General features: G+C 30.5%; 1 protein-coding gene across 2 annotated transcripts; it reads right to left on the reverse strand.

Moving 5' to 3' along the window:
• Positions 1–6687: 6687 nt before the first annotated feature.
• On the reverse strand, positions 6688–11005 carry LOC126667021 (WUSCHEL-related homeobox 1-like). 2 transcript variants are annotated; one of them, XM_050359966.2, is made up of 4 exons: positions 10322–11005; positions 9657–9944; positions 9383–9462; positions 6688–7370 (listed from the first exon to the last, which is right to left on the reverse strand). In XM_050359966.2, exons 1-4 carry the CDS (start codon positions 10512–10514, stop codon positions 6813–6815), a joined length of 1119 nt encoding a protein of 372 aa, XP_050215923.1. In that variant the 5' UTR covers positions 10515–11005; the 3' UTR covers positions 6688–6812. The 2 variants fall into 2 exon arrangements, with proteins under 2 accessions (XP_050215923.1, XP_050215922.1); XM_050359965.2 differs by having other exon boundaries at positions 9657–9947; positions 10322–11003.
• Between the last annotated feature and the right edge of the window lie 6339 nt (positions 11006–17344).

Genomic DNA, 17344 nt, shown 5'->3' on the forward strand with positions numbered 1-17344 from the left:
ATTAGACAGAATCATTGAAAGAATGGTTTTTAGGTAAAATATTAAAAGATAGGCAGCTTTCACATCCCAACTAGCTCAGTGATCAATAATCTGATTCATTATTCAATATGAACACTGAATAAATTCTAATTATATTGCTAAAAACTTCTACTTTTAAAATTTGTATAATACCAATAATTAGCCTCGTAATCAAATGCTGATATTCATTTAAGAAAAAAAAATCAAAGAAGGATTAAATGGTAAATGACTGGTATTGATGTTGAAGACACGGAGCACGGAAATAAAAAGGCCGAATTGAAAAAAAAAGTTTAAACAGTATAGAAGGCCTAACAATTTAAAAACACCCGACCTTTCAACTTCTTTTCAATCCTATCCTGACGTTGAAAACTGGTCAATTTATCCTATTTTGCATTTTTTTCGTTTCAATTGTACCTTTAAACATTAAATTGACATTTTTTGCATTTGGATTTTTTTTTTAAAAAAGTTCTTCAAATTGACCCTTTTGTATTAAATTGACTTAAGGGTACAATTGAAACGAGAAAATGCGTAATAAGGTATAATTGACTAGTTTTCAATGTCAGTGTAGGATTAAAAAAACACTAAAATATTGGATTTTTGAAGGCATTAGACCTTTATAAAAATAGAGTTTGATAAGTGTTTTTCAATATATTTCATACGATCATATACCAAATTGGATGGAGAGCAAACATAATTGGAGCTTTATTGTCATAATGAGATCTATCGACTTAGGAGTTTAAATCCAAGATCCTCCAATATAATTGATATGCAAAAAAGTTCACATATCCAATGAGCCATATCTGAAAATTTAGATTTTGCATTTGATATAGTAACAACCTTTTGCTTCGTAGCTCTAAATATCCCCAAATTCTCACATACAAACATTAAATAACATGAGATTGACCTCCTATTCATCACATCTTTTGTCCAATCTATATCGGTGCATCCCATTATTTTCATATCACCATCTTTTCTGAATATGAGATTTTTTTTCGGAAATTTCTTCAAGTATCTTAAAATTTGAAAAACTACCTTCAAATGATCTTTGATTATGGATAAATTAACTCACGACGCTAATGGCATTTGCAATATTCAATCGTTTATGAATGAGATAAATTAATGAGCTTTCCCACTAAGCGTTGGTACCTTTCTTAGTCACGTGGAACTTGGTCGGAAAACATTCCCAAGAGATGACTTGCTTCAGTCGATCTATCTATTAGTTAAAAATCAATCATTCAAATCTTTACAAATAGATAGAATATGTACTTTCATTGAGACATAAGAATATTTCGAATTGATTTTGCAACTTCAACGTCTAAAAAGTATTTTAGCCGTCCTAGGACGGAAATGAACATAATTGCAACAAACTATTTAAACCAGAAGATATTTGTAAAACTTAAAAAATTAGTTGTAATTGATAATGGAACAAAAATTAGATTTAGAAGTTATTTGGCTTAATTAAGTTGATAAAGGTGCTAATTATTTTATATATGTTTGTTAATTTTTTCAATATTAGGATGAAATACCCTTAGTACATTAGTAAATAACTTACTCAATATTTTTCCCTAAATACATAAAAGTGAGATTAAAATGTATAGTAACTAAATATTGAAAAGTGAAAAATGAGTTGGAGTAAAATATAAGTAAAGGAATGGCCGGGTTGTAATTTTCAGTGTTGGACATTACAAGAACAAAAGGAAAGTAAAATTGACAAAATTCCATAGGTACTATATGACGAAAAAGACACATGATATAACCAAAATAAAAGAAGATTATTGAAGTTTGGCAATTTGGACAAATCACATGATGAGCTCATCATAAAACTCAAAAATAAAAATGAGGGAAAATCACATGATGGAAATTAAATTAACTAAGGGGTCCACCTGCTACTCTACATATGTCTAACAGTGTCAAGTGTTGTCAATTTTTGTGTCAATTTCCACATTCTTCCTCTTAATTTGACAAATAAATAAATAAATAAATAAATAAATTCCACATTCTTCATTCCATGCATAATTAATTAACCCTTATCACTTGTCACACCTTTCAGCCAATTACAACAGTTTTGGTTTTCAAATTTCTTGCATTCATAGTCCCTTTTCAGTTTTAACCTCTTCTTTGGCATTTTTCCACAATTTTTCACTTGATAAAGACTAACCCTCGACAGGGTTGAGTTATTTTTTTAATAATTGCTAAAAATTGACATACCAACCTATATTTATAAAATTATAATATGTGATTTAAATTATATCAGGATTCATAAAATTGACATACCAAATTGTTAAAATTATTTTTTATAGATATTTTTGTTAATATTATTATGGTTATTGATTTATGTAATCATTTTATCACACAAATAAGGAAAAGGTTTTTCTCTACTCATAAATTTAGTCTGTTTATTTTATATATATGATTTTAAATTTACATACTATCAACTTTCAATTTTTATTAAATATATCCACAATTTGTTTGCACCTGATGTGACACGATACTGTATACGTTATGTAGGATTATTTTGTATACGTAGATAAATAATATCACGCCACATCATCTCAGATAAATTTCATAAAAATTGAAAAGATGATGATATGTACAACAAGTTTGAAAGATTATTTTGCATGTTAAAAATGTTAATTGACAAATATATTTTGCCCAAAAATAATACCATCAAAACTGTAAATCCATATTTATTTCCTTTGTTTATAATATCCAAGCTTTTCCCTTCTATAGGTCATTGTAGGGTTCACGCATAGGGAAAGATAAAAAAAAGAGAGAAAGAAAGTGTTTGTATTTGGTCAAAAAATGATTATAAATAGCAAAAAAACTACTAGTTGGCATGAAGTACGTTAGAGCTAAAAGGGATACATATAAATACACTAATTAACACACAAAATAAAATAAAAAAATGATAAAATCATAAATTAGCAATACTTTTTGACCCAAATTTAGAATCTGTTTGCATACGCATTTTGACTTCACTTTTGGAATTGTTATAAGAAAAGAGAGGTGTCATGGTCTCTAATTTCAAGGTGTAGTGAAAAAGCTAGCATGCATGAGAGTAAGTAAGATAGAATTTAATACATTAAATTAAGCATTCCTTCGTTTATTTCTCTCTTTATCTCTCAGCCTTCTGCAGCTGCTGCCACTGCTAGCTGCAGACAAAAAAAAAAAAAAAGAGTGTGTGAGACAATGCGTATTGCCGAGGAAGGGACCGTGATCTTTTCAAAAGATATTGCTCTACAATTATTAGGGTTATTAATTGTGGAGTTGTTGTATTTTTTTTTTCTATTTAGAATTTGATTCATTACCGAACTACAAAAGCCGGTCAGTTCATATCTACGTGGAAGCCGGATTTCACTCTAAAATTTTAAATTTTGATGAAAGAGATTGGTAGCATGGCAAAAAAGTGTGAGGATGTTGAAATGAAAAAATGTAGCACAAATCAGTTGCCACTAGGTATAAACTGGCCGAATTTTATTAGACATCCGTCGGAGCCACTAAAAACATAGCATATGTGGTAATCAATTTGAAATATTTTAGAGTTTGATAACAAAAATGTATATAGAAAAAAGTACGGCAATCTCCAAAATTAATTATCCACCATCATTACTATATGTTATATGCATGCTTAATAGTCCTGCTCTGCTTGACAATGCAAAAACCATTCCTTCCCTTGCAAAACCTTTTTGGCTTAATACATCTGCGTGTCCTTGCACTTTTTTATTTTTGCACATAAGGTCCCTGCACTAAAATATCCATCATTAAATTCCTGCATTTTAACTTCCATCATCCCCAGGTCCCTCTATTAAGGCGGGTGTTGACGCCGTTAACGCACTTTCAGTTTTCTTAATTTTAGATCCCTGCATTTTTAATTTTTTAATGTTACGTCCCTGTACTTTTAAATGTTGAGATCATGTATAAACATACATTAATTGTTAGTTTAATAAAATTAAATTTAAGTATAAAATATTAAAACTAATATTTTTTAAAGGGTACGAATTTAATATATTTATATAATAATAATGTCAAAAATTATATCTTTTAGCTATTATTTTATTAAAAATTTTATTCATTCTTACTAAATGTTTAATGTATTATTATTCATCTATAAATAAAAAAAATTATTTATTTATTTTATTATGTTGAAAATAAAAGTGAATTTAATTTTTTTAACAAATAAACATTAACTTAGAGAAATAAAACAAATTTTAATATTTTTTATTAAATAATTAAAATTATATTCTATACCGATAAATTAAATTTTTTTAAATAATATGATAACATCGCACTTAGAGGTGTAAACGGACGTTGATTTTGATATATGTCAATTTCGAAGTTGAGTATATTATATAAACTTACAAGTTCGAGCTATCTACTTCCATTTTTAAAGGAGACATATCAAGCGGAAGTCTGAATGAATTTCTAATTTCTTAATAATTTTTATGTTACCTTTAATTTTTTTTTAAAAATTAATGTTGAATATTTCTTAAGTAAGACCTTCATTCACGAAATGTACTCTAATACTTAAATCATATTTATTTTGATAGAATGATTGTTAATATAATTTTATTAAATCTTTAAATTATAAATTACTTAACTTTAAATAAAAATAAAATTAATTAATTCTTTAATTATATTAAAAAATAAAAGTGAACTAGATTTTTTATTTTTTAAAAGTAAATATTAACTAACCTAAATAAAACTAATTTTAATAGTATTTATTAATTATTAAAATGATATTTTATACCAATGATTTGTTTTAAATAATATATAACAACATCGCACTTACAAAAGTAAACAGACGTATTCTCAAAAAAAAAAAGTAAACAGACGTCGATTTTCATATATGTCAATTTTGAATTTGAGTGTGTTATATAAACTTACAAAACAAAGCTGACTGCTTCCATTTCTAATAAAAAATAAAAAATAATAATATTTTTATTAATTTAAAAAATATTTTTATTGTTAATTTAAACATTCTAAAAAGTTAATTAAATTGCATTAACATCTTATATTATTAATTAAAAATTATATATTTTTAAAAAAATATATATTAAAATAAATTTTTATATGAAAACAATTACAAGGTCTTTGTTTACATAAAATTAAAGTGTAGGGACCTTATTTGTATAAATTAAAAGTGCAGGGACCTTATTTATATATATCAAACTACAAAATTGAATACTAGTCTCATTAACGGCGCGTGTACTGCACGCGCTAACAGAACCTTAACAGAGGGATCTTGTGATGATGGAAGTTAAAGTGCGGGGATTTAATAATGGGATACTTTAGTGCAGGGACCTTATGTGCAAAAACAGAAAAGTGCAGGGACACGCAGATGTATTAAGCCAACCTTTTTTTATTTCAGTTTGTACATTACTTCTGTACTGAATTCATTAGGTTATTAAATTTTAATTTTTTTACCAACTGTATTTTAGTTTTCTTGTGATGGTAAGCCAGCTCCTAAATTCAGACTGAAATTTGCTTATGTCTCAGTAATAACGAAGGGTATATTTGTATTTGGGTCTAAATTGAGAGGGTAGTTTTCCATAGCTAGTGAAATTAAAATTCAATTAGGGAAAAGAAATTACATCTAAATTCTAGAACCATGTTGAATTTAAATGAAAGTTTAGGAACTTAATTTTTTTTTTGTCGAAAGGGGACTTAAATTTAATATATCATATTTAAGCATGAACCTAGCCTCGAACTGTTTAATATGATGCAATTTTTTTTGTGGGTCTAGTTATAAAAAAATATGATTTTATAAATAGTACAAATTGACATAAATATTTTATAAAATATAGTTTCAACAGTGTTGTTTGTTAATTAGCCGAGTTATGATGATTATATATACAAAAAAAAAAAGAATCTAATTAACAAAAATAAGTTACAATTCAATATTTTATGTTATTTTTAGTCCATGTTTGAAGTCCATAATTTTTCTATAATAATATACAAATTTTCACAAAATGAGATAAACAATTCTTAATATTTTACGGTTTTTTCTTCAATTTATGGACAAATTTATTATAAAAATAAATCAAGTGATTAATTAGTATTTTATTTTAACTATTTAATCCTTTATTTCTTTAATTACGGCTTGAATATAATTATCAAGACCCAAAAAATTGACTGACCAGACATTCAAAATTATTTTCTTAAGAATATCTATATAAATTTGACTATAGTTATGATTGCAACAACATTAATTTCGAGCTTACAATCTGAATATGCATTCATTTTTTGGTCCAATCAATCTAATAAACAACTTCATTTCCAGAACTAGAACATCAAAGAATTGAAAATACTACCTTGTAATATAAAATATAGTCTATATTGATTATCTCTGAAAATTGTCTCTTAAAAGCATGAAAGGAACATAGGCCAAACTCAGTAGTTTCAAGATCAACACTTTCAAATCTCATTCTTTTTAGGGTTTCTGCATTGGAGAACACAACTTCACAAAATATATATACATATATATATATATGAATTACACATGCAAATTTCAGTTTCCTAAACAAGATCTATTCTGTGAAACATTAACGTCTATGTAATGAAATAAAATAGTGTCTTAAATGAGATTTGTTGAACAAACATGGTCCAAATCCCATTTTAGGGCAACCACTCTTTCATATCCCCACATCAAAACTTTACTCCGATTCCATGTAATGTAAACATCATCATCAGCTTAAATAGAAAGTAATGTTCATGCAGTACACTATTTCCAACAAAAATACAAAATCCCATTACCCTAATGCAGCTCTTAAATTAGGGCAAGAACAGAAAAAAAGTTAGTTTTTCAGTGGAAGGAATTCAAAAAACTTGTAAGGAGTGAAGTTTGCATTCATAGCTGCTTCTGCTGATGTCTGATCAGTCTCTTTATCATTAATGCTTTCACCACCACCGCTGCTGCTATCGCCGCCGCTAACACCGCCACCGCTGCTACTGAGAGGAAAGAGCTGAAGTGTTTGAGACTCCCCACAACTATTCTGATCATCTTCATTGGCTATGTCATTGTTGAAGTAGTTGTTATAAATAAGGGCATGCCCATTTTCTCTGTAATAAGGGGCTATGAAGATATTAAGGTCGGTTTTAATGAGTTTTGGGTCCATTGATCTCGATGTTGGTGGTGGTGCTGTTGGGGTTTTAGTAGTTGTTATTGCAGTGGAGGTAGCGTTTATGAGGTGGGTGGGAGACGGACAAGACAGCTGCATCATCTGCCACGTGGCATTCCTGTCTGAAAAGGCTCTTCTATGTTGAAATTCTACTTCATCGAATTGAATCCATCCGTCATCTTCTGCTCCACATTCTGTCACTTTTACTGCTCTTTGTATTGAAATTGGCTCCAGCTGAAATATTTTACACCACTTTTTATTTATTACTCATGCACAAAGTTTTTGGAAATTCTATTCTATTCTATTTTATTAACAACCTTATACTATATTATAAAGTTACAAATTAAAAGCCAAATTGTCTTGGGGCTAGCAGAATGTCTTTTCAGCATCAAGGGTACCCCTAAAATCCAAGGAACATAACAAAATGTCTACCCTAAATGCCATCCCATTGCATGCCATGAACCCTAATAAGCACAAAACCCTAAAAGACAAAAAAATAAAAAAAAACCCTAGCTAGCTTTTTTCACAACAGCAGCCCCGACAGAAAGGAAGGAGTGCAGCTTTTAAACCCTTTTCATTTCCCAACATAATACAAAGTTTCTCCTTCAATTCCTAAACTTATAAATATAATTCCTTTTTTAAAAAAAATTTCTTGAACAAAAGAATTACTATTAAAAAGTAGTTATAATGATAAGGTAATTATCAAAGGCTAATTGCATGTTATTATGTGGCTTTTTAGGGTTTTATAAGATGTAATTTGCAGAGAAAAATTTAGGGTGGGGATTTTTGCACTCCACCATTTATAGCCGCACTCCAATTTTAATTGTAAATTACTTATCAACCCTTCATTGAATATCCTTTATTTTCTTATTTTTAATATCCCATAATTACCCTTATTAGCTATTATTCTAATCTTACTCCTATTGTCTTTCTCCAAAAAGAATTCTTATTGACGGCTATTTAGATTCTTAAACAAAAAATTATGCTAACATGGAGACACCAAATTCTAAAAATATAGAGCTTGAAAATTTCCAAAGCATTAATGATAAAAGCAACTCAGAAAATTTATCAGAACATGATATGCTTGATGATGACAGTTTCTTGGAATTTATTTTTAATGGTACGTAATATTTATTATATTTTTTGAATAAATTTACTATATTTGTTCTTCATTTTAATTAATCGAAATTTAAATGAATGTTGTAGTGTAATTTTTTTTCTTATCATGCTAACTACGATTATTAATAATGTTGCTAAATATGGATTAAATTTTTATATTGATGGGTGTGGATCATTCATCTTGTAAATATTTAACTTTTATAAGATCATATGTTTATTGTCAATTGAAATAAAAATATTAGAATTCAATTAGTATACATCAATTCAAATACGTAAAAGCTATTGAACTAAGATAATTTTAGAATGGAAAAAGATTATATACAGTAGCTTTTATAATGAAAAATTTGTTTAGTTGTCACTGAATTGGAAAATTGATATGCATCCTAATAGCATTTTGTATAGATAATTAGAATTCAATTAGTATAATATACTTATGCTTTTAAGTTGTAATTAGAAAAGTTATAATTTACATCACAACAGTAGCTTTTAGTAATTTCATTATATGTATGATATGCAGATATGGCTCTATTTTCGTTTACATTATCACCTATATACACACAATTTTAGCAATATAAATTACATCAACTTTTAGTAATTAATTGATTTTTCGTTTTTGCTATTTCTTATAACAGAAAATATACATTTTGACAATCAAAATCAAGAAAGCCAAAATCAACAAGATGATTTTCAAAAGCTCAGTGCAATATTATACAATAACCGAGAAGAGTTGTTAAGTGATATTCGTACTATTGCATCACAACAAGGATATATTGCAGTTATAAGAAAATCAAAAGGAGAAAGATAAGTTACCATTGGATGTGATAGAAGAGGAACTTATAGACCTACTATGATGCCGACGGAGCAAAGAAAAAAAAGATCGGCATCTCGTCTAAAACAATCTTCGTTGCCTTTTTCCATTAAACAAAATTATAGATGCATGCAATGAAATAGTTAAAAGATGCATGACACTAAATAAGGGTAGTTTTGGTATATTAGAAGATTAAAAATGATGAATACCAAATAAAGGATAACAAAGTCATTTGCTATTAATTGTGGAGTGCAGTTATAAATAAGTGGAGTGTGAAAATCCCCACCCAAAATTTAAGAGAAAATTAAAAAGAATAGACCTCTGGCAGTGTACTGCAGTTAGTAGAGGGAGGCCAGTTCTTGGTCTGTTCACCTTCGTAACCTGTCGTTCTATTTGCTTCTGTGTAGTAGACAAAACCAAAACAAAAAGAATACAACAACTTTTAAAAAACAACAATAAGAATTCTAAAAAGCAACTCTTAACTAACAACAAAATGGAATTTTGAAAAAAGCCATACATATACAAAACATTCTTATCTTTTTATAACCAAACTTTGTAAATATGTATAAAACTTTTTATATTTTTTTCCAAACCTGATTCTTTCTGCTCATGATCTGTAAGAGAAGACTCAATTTGACGCCTTCGTTTTTGCCTTTCTCTTGCCTTGTGATTTTGGAACCAGTAGAACACATTTTTCCCTTCGATTTTTCCGTATCGTCTAAGCTGTGCTGTTATGTGTTGTATTTGTTCTGCTGATGGAGTTCTTGTACCTCTCCGATACAGTTCTTCGAGTGTTCTTAATTGTTCCGGCGTCGGATTCCATCTTGAACTCACTACAACTGGTTGACTCTGGAATTCTCTTTTGCTTTGATCCGCCATTGCTGCTGCACCAAAGAAAAATGCACACTATTCATCCAACGAACAAGTTCTAAAATAACCAACTTTTTTTTAATAATTAGGAAGGAAAAGAGCTTGTGGAAGGATTTGAACATACAACCTAGCAGTTTGCTATTCAATGTTGAGTTATAACTCATTGGTTAAAATAACCAACTTAAATAACACGGAAACAAAAACGCTGAAATGAAAATGGTGAAACGATACACAAAATTTTGTAGTTTAAAAGTGTTTTCCGAACACAAAATGAAACGTCGAAATGCCGAAATATAGAACTCGATTAGCTTCCTTGCAACCAAACTGAAACACAAAGAGAAATAAAAGAAATTGCAGAAGCTATATATATATATATATATATGAGTACCTAGATGGTGATTTAGTGAAAATAAATCAGTGCCATGAAGACAATTAAGTGTAGGAGGGCTGGAGTTAGAGCCGTTGTTTGTAGAATTAGACACAACTGGCGTTCTTGGAATGAGAGGCCTTAGTTTTCTGCCATTGAAGGAGTCTGCTGCCATGTTGAACTCACCTCCATCAGTATAGCCCATCATCCACATTTTTGTAGCAAAACAACAAGAGAAAACAAAAGCTTCTTAAATTATTCCAGCTGGTTTTCCTCTCTGAATAAAATGGGTGGAGATTTTAGTTGCAGAAGCAGGCAACAAAAAAAGAAAAAGGAGTAAATTGCTTTAATTTGTTTTTACTTAGATGGGATGGGGTTGAAAAAATGGAGTTAGGGTTGAGGAGGAACAAGAATAGCATGAAAGAGGTGATTCAGAAATGGAAATGGTGACTTTTATAACAAAGATATAATAAAAAATTGATGGTGTTTATTTATAGAATATATAGATTTGTGCTATTAAAGAGTGAGTCTTGTTTTGGGAATGAGTTAGATGAGGTGAAATAGTAATAATATATAGTATACTTTTTTTTGTTTCTTGAGTTCTAAAAGACATGGGGATTGATCAAGCTCTTTATTATGGAACATCAAAAAGTGAGAGCATGACATGAAGTTGACTAGGCCATTCTACCTAGAGAGAGATAGAGTGTTTCTATTTTTTCAATTCTCCTCTTTAGTATGGTTATTACATGTAGGATTGTGTACCATTTTTTTTCCATAATAATTGTAAATTTTTAATAAAAGGCCACAAAAAATAACAAAATCTTCCCTACACAAAGTTTTCGTGCAAAAAGTAATAAAATATTTGCCCACTAAAAAACTACCACTTTAAAAAAAATCACTGAAATGAAATACAATCGATTATCAAAAAGTCCAAATCCGAATACAGAAAAGAAGAAAAACAACAGCTAAAATAAGAAAAATGCTTTTAGAAGCCACCATAGATGATTTCCTCCACCCTAGAAATCTTACCCTGAAAGATCCTCGTATTTCTGTTTTTCTAAATCTCCCAAATTATAATGACCCAAAATAAATCCCATAATTTTGCATAACCCCCTCTTAGAACAAAATGCACCCACTGAACGAAAAAAAATCACCAAACTAGTTTGGCATCACCCATATAAACCCAAATTTTTGGAGAACACCATGCCAAACAAAACGAGCAAAGTCCTGAACAAAATCGACAACCCAAGTTCTCAACAGAAATAATATAAAAAAGTAAGAAATTAAGAGTAGAAACTCTACCATAGAAAGTTGTCCATATAAAAAAAACTTAATTCTCAGAGGAAAAAATGACTTGTAAAGCTTAGGAAACATACCTAAAGGTGCAATAGAGGTAACTTGCTGAGATGCTGCTGCCAAGCCATTAACCTGTTGTCACCAAAAACGACTCCACCAACGACAACCAAACTGTTGCAGAATCTGAAGCCGATGTTGTACCTATAGCTGCTGTAAGTAGACGGATGAAAGAGGAAGATGAGTACAGTGTTGTTTTCGAGTTCTACAACAAAACATCCATATTTCAAGGCACAAAAATCAGCTCATTAATCTTAAAAAAAGAGCATTAAACGCAACTATTTCAGCACCTCTTAACCTATGTCTCCAACGCCAACCAACACAAAGAATTTACTTAAGGGTAATATGTTTCTGATTTGAAAGATTATAAAAACTCAAAAACATAGTAATAGCAGTCCTAGAACCCACATAATTTTTTTTATAAAAAATGATCAATATTTTAGCACACCCACAAGACGTGGAGGAAGAAAACAAATAAAATCATATATGAATACAAATCAAAAATAAATTTCTAACAATATCACCGCAAGAAAAAAAGGGAAAACCAGGGTGCCAAGCTTTGTAAAAAAATAGTGCCTTGCTAATAATCACAAGCGAAAGCTTCTCCAGAAGAATAAGCTCATTTTGAATTTACATCTGATTTTTAGCCTTCCAAATTTCCCAAATTGCAAAGAATCAAATCAAAGTCAAAAGGTCTTCGAACTTCTTTTTGGCAAGAACAGACCGCTGCCAAAAGAAATGATCCAAATAAAAAGGAAAAACCCAACAGCTGTTCGTTTTTACCAAAATAAAAGACCAAATACTCCAAAAAAATGGACAATGAATAACGATATGAGTAGAATTAAGTATCGTCCTCAAAGAAAGAGTAGCATAAACCCTCTGTTGAGTTATGGCTCATATTGTTCCTATTTGGATTAGCATATATTGTTCCTATTTAGATTAGGATACTTAATCCTTTGTTTAGCATTGTTTTCCTTTTAGGATTTATAGTCTAGTTTTTTATTGGATTAGGGGTTCACTATAAATAGAGGTGATGACCCTATTGTAAACTCACAACAAACATATAGAATAAATTCTCTCTCTGCCCGTGGAGTAGATCGCATTGATCGAACCACGTAAAAAATCTTGTGTGATTCTTTTCTCTTCTCTTATTTATTTTCTGCTGCGCTAACACCCTCATCAAACGGAAGAAGACATGTCCTAACCTAGGATATCTTAGAAGAGATTCGGTCCCTAGCCAATAACCACGTAAAAAATTGAATAAGAGGAGGAAGCTTTGTATTTCAAATAATACAGAAGAAACCATGATCTGCCACCCCTATTATGGCCATAATCACCCAACAAAGTAAACAACCAATTAATTCACATACACCGACATACATTCAAATATTAATAAGTCAAATAATTGCAAGCATTTCCATAAACCCAATTAGAGAGTTAGTTAGCCATTATCCTTGAAGAATCCAACACAAGTGTAGAGAAGATAACAGTAATCGAAAAAGCTTGATTCATTGATAATAAAAACCCATAAATTACAACCACAATATTCTTCGCAACTCTCAAATGTGTAGAGATTACAATAAAAGCAACAAATAACTAAGCTTCAATACATATTAATGGTGGCTACAAAAATGATCTAATATTCAAAGTGTATAAAAGGTGATGATGGAAGCTTGGCAAATGGACCCCTTTACAACTCTATATCTTTGCAAAATCAGAGTTCCCTTGAATAATAACCAAAATGCCCTCATTTGTGGGAGTTTGAGAGACCAAAATACATGGTTTTTGACATGTTTTGGGCTTTTCTGAGAAGTGGTGCGAGCAGTCCAAGAGTGGTGCGCTCACACCAGTTAATTATGAAGCTTCCTGCTTCTAAAAAAACCATATGGTGTGATCGCACCCGATCCAGTCTGATCGCACCAAGCTCAATTGATGCATGGTGCGATTGGACCAACTCCTATGAGGCCCGATTTTTCTCGTTTTCACTCCGCTTAACTCCGGTTTCGTCCTGATGCTCCCACATATTCGATTATGCTCACATTTTTACCTGAAACAACTCAAGCATAATAATAAGCAATTTGAACTCAAAAAGATCGCAAACATGCAAGAAATGAGTCTTAAATACTAAGACAAATATGAGTATTTCTTCTTCTATCACTAACAGTCCTTCCAAAACCGAATCCGAAAGCCAGTTTCCAAAGTCATAGAAACCAAATCCAAATAGCTATTCCAAACAGTCCTATTTATAATACAATCATTGGAAATTCATTTCCAAATTTTGTGAAAACTAAGGACATTGGAAGACTCAACCCCATGCCAAAAAGATAAGGAACTATTCGAAACAACGTTGAACCAAAGAGAGTTCCTATCACCCACCATCAATTTCCACAACCACTTAAGCAATAAACAAATATTTTTAGTACACAAGGAGTAATGCTAAGGCCTCCATCCTTGAAGGGAACACAAATATCTGCTCAAGTAACCTTATTAAAGCCTTAATTATCCACATTTCCATTTTAAAGAAACTTTCACATAATACGCTCAAGAGAATCCACCACAGATTGAGGAATACAAAAAAAAACCCAAATAGTACACAAGTAAACTAAAAAAAACAGACTTAATAAATCTTCTCAGATCTAAAGTTTTTATTAAATATTGTTATTGTTGGAATATGTCTAGAATTCTAATTCCTATTTGTATTAGGACTCTATTAATGAAGTGTTTGGGAGAAGGATAACTTTGTTATCATTGGCTAACTAGGAAGTATAAATCCAATTAGGATTAATATTCCTAATGCCATATAGACTATTTATTCACTATATATACACTACCTTATTCACCTTTTAAAAAACACCAAAAACCGAACACACAATGTAGACATTGATGTGAATAAGGGGAAAAGGGGGTGTGTGTGATGTGAGGAATATAAGTTAATTCTTACCTTTTTGGGTAATTCTTGTAGAGAGAGAAACACTTTGTGGGTTTTTCTTCTAAGGGCATATTTACTAGAGATGTTCTCTATTTGGTAATTCTCCACCAATTTTGTACTCCTTTTGATGATTAGTGGATGGCTCGAATCTTTCGCCCGTGGATGTACGCTTTAAAGCAGAACCACGTAAATCTCTTGTGTTATGTATTATTTTGTTATATTATTGTTTGTTGATCAAATCCATAATTAAATACCTACCAATGGTTTCGATTCCGCTGCGCATACCAATCCGGTCAAGAACCGGTCACGACAATTGGTACCAAAGATTCAACAATCGGTATCAATGTTACAACAATTGGTATCAAAGCTAATTTGGTTTTCAGATTTAATTTTGGATTATGGTTATTATGGCAAAGTATTATTTGAACGATTTCGCAAGGCGCAATTACTTGACACAGAGAATATTTTTTGGAGATAGAGAAGCCACCAAATTTGGAAGTGCCGAAAGTCGTCAATTGAAGACAAACTTGGGTATTAAAATTTTTAAGGAGATTTTTGTGATGGAGATCAACATGCTACTTTGAACTACAAAGAAGAAACGTATGATTTTTCTAAACACACAACTATTTGAGGATTTTATAGAGCCTTTGTAAGATGAATGATTGGGGTAATCTCTTTATACTCTCATGAAATTCTATTAGTGATTTGAATCTAAAATTGCTTTTAAGAGTTTATTGAATGAAGAGTTCGTTTGGACATAGTCAGATTTTGATAAAATCATGACATTGCAAAAGAGATTTTGTTTTGAATAAGTAGCAATCTTAGACACAAGATGGATTACAATGTTTGTAATTTGGAACGGCGTCACTTTTAGATCACTCATAAGTCAATTTGTTTGGAGATAATTAGATGGGAACTGAATGCTAGCGGTTACAGGCGACTCGGGTTAGAGAACCAGTCTACGCTTAAAATTGCAGCATAATTGTTTTTTATCCGAAATTTATGCAGATTCAGTTTGTTCATATCACATATGTGCCAATTTCGATTGGTTTTCCGTCTACAACTGAGTTGATAGTGGAGTGTAGTTATGGGTAACGGTCAATACATGCATAATTTTGGGATATTGGTTCAGTCAAGGGCAAGATGCATAATGAGACAGTTAGAGCAATAATGAATGTTCAACATGATTTCTATATGCACATGTCTGGTATCTCAATATATAAAACTACGAGTTTTATGGGTTATTTGGCGATTAAGTGAGACTGAATGCTGCACTTGTGATGTATGCTCATTGGGTTGGTCGACTTATGAAGATTAAGGGATATGCTACGACCTCAACATTTGTTTTTTGATTTAATCATTATAGGCTACTAATGACGTTTGTTTCTGGTATCAGTTTTAAGACCAACAAAATTCGAAGCTTCGTGAAATTTTGATTGATACACCCGAAGATAGTAAATCTTCAGTCATTTTGGTTTCAGCAAGTTCAAGACGTTCTTGAAGCTTGTATGGTCCTCCTCAAAGAACCTCTTTTGGAATAAGTTCAGTTTGGACTTAAATGGAGAAGGTGGAGCACAACAGTAATCACAGTTTATTGGAGAATTCAAGTCAAGGTGGAGATTGTTGGAATATGCCTAGAATTCTAATTCCTATTTGTATTAGGACTCTATTAATGAAGTGTTTGGGAGAAGGATAACTTTGTTATCATTAGCTAACTAGGAAGTATAAATCCAATTAGGATTAATATTCCTAATGCCATATAGACTATTTATTCACTATATATACACTACCTTATTCACCTTTTAAAAAATACCAAAAACCGAACACACAATGTAGACATTGATGTGAATAAGGGGAAAAGGGGGTGTGTGTGATGTGAGGAATATAAGTTAATTCTTATCTTTTTGGGTAATTCTTGTAGAGAGAGAAACACTTTGTGGGTTTTTCTTCTAAGGGCATATTTACTAGAGATGTTCTCTATTTGGTGATTCTCCACCAATTTTGTACTCCTTTTGATGATTAGTGGATGGTTCGAATCTTTCGCCCGTGGATGTACGCTTTAAAGCAGAACCACGTAAATCTCTTGTGTTATGTATTATTTTGTTATATTATTGTTTGTTGATCAAATCCATAATTAAATACCTACCAATGGTTTCGATTCCGCTGCGCATACCAATCCGGTCAAGAACCGGTCACGACAATTGGTACCAAAGATTCAACAATCGGTATCAATGTTACAACAGTTATAGTTTCTATTGAGTTTTTTTAAAAAAATTATGTGTCTATCCTGAGATTATTCAAGATTTTTTAGAGTTCTTTCGGACTTTGGATTCAAATTATTGATAACCGAAGGTGTTTTGGTGATAAAAATCTACGTTTTCAGAATCTCTTTGAAGATAAAGATCGGAAAATGTGAAATTTCAACAGATCTAGAAATTTGAAGGTTTAATCAGAAATGCTTCAAAATTAAGATTCTCGCACATTACAGAACTTTGCTCATCGTTACGGCCCAAAATGGCACTTTTGGTGAGATTTACGGTTTGAGTTTTCTCAATTTCGATTAATTTTTTGCTTGTTTTTTTATTGTTTCATATGTTTTTAATGGATTAGAATTCGAAAGTTTGTATTATATTTTTTTAAAAGTTTATATTATTAATTTTATTATATGACTTTTTTGATTGTAATTTAATCTTTGATTCAATGAGTTTTAACTTTGGAAAAAAGAAATTATTATTGTTCTAAGTAATTAGGTAAATTGTAAA

The sequence above is a fragment of the Mercurialis annua genome, linkage group LG2 (genome assembly GCF_937616625.2).
Source record: "Mercurialis annua linkage group LG2, ddMerAnnu1.2, whole genome shotgun sequence".
Taxonomy (NCBI): Eukaryota; Viridiplantae; Streptophyta; class Magnoliopsida; order Malpighiales; family Euphorbiaceae; genus Mercurialis; species Mercurialis annua.

Bases quoted from the DNA above. Each gene is read 5' to 3' on its own strand.
- LOC126667021 (XM_050359965.2), bottom strand. From the start codon at position 10,514: ATGTGGATGATGGGCTATACTGATGGAGGTGAGTTCAACATGGCAGCA. The intron at 9,948-10,321 runs GTACTCATATAT...TCTTTGGTGCAG, and splicing joins TTCACTAAATCACCATCTAG to CAGCAATGGCGGATCAAAGC. The intron at 9,463-9,656 runs GTTTGGAAAAAA...TCTACTACACAG, and splicing joins TCATGAGCAGAAAGAATCAG to AAGCAAATAGAACGACAGGT.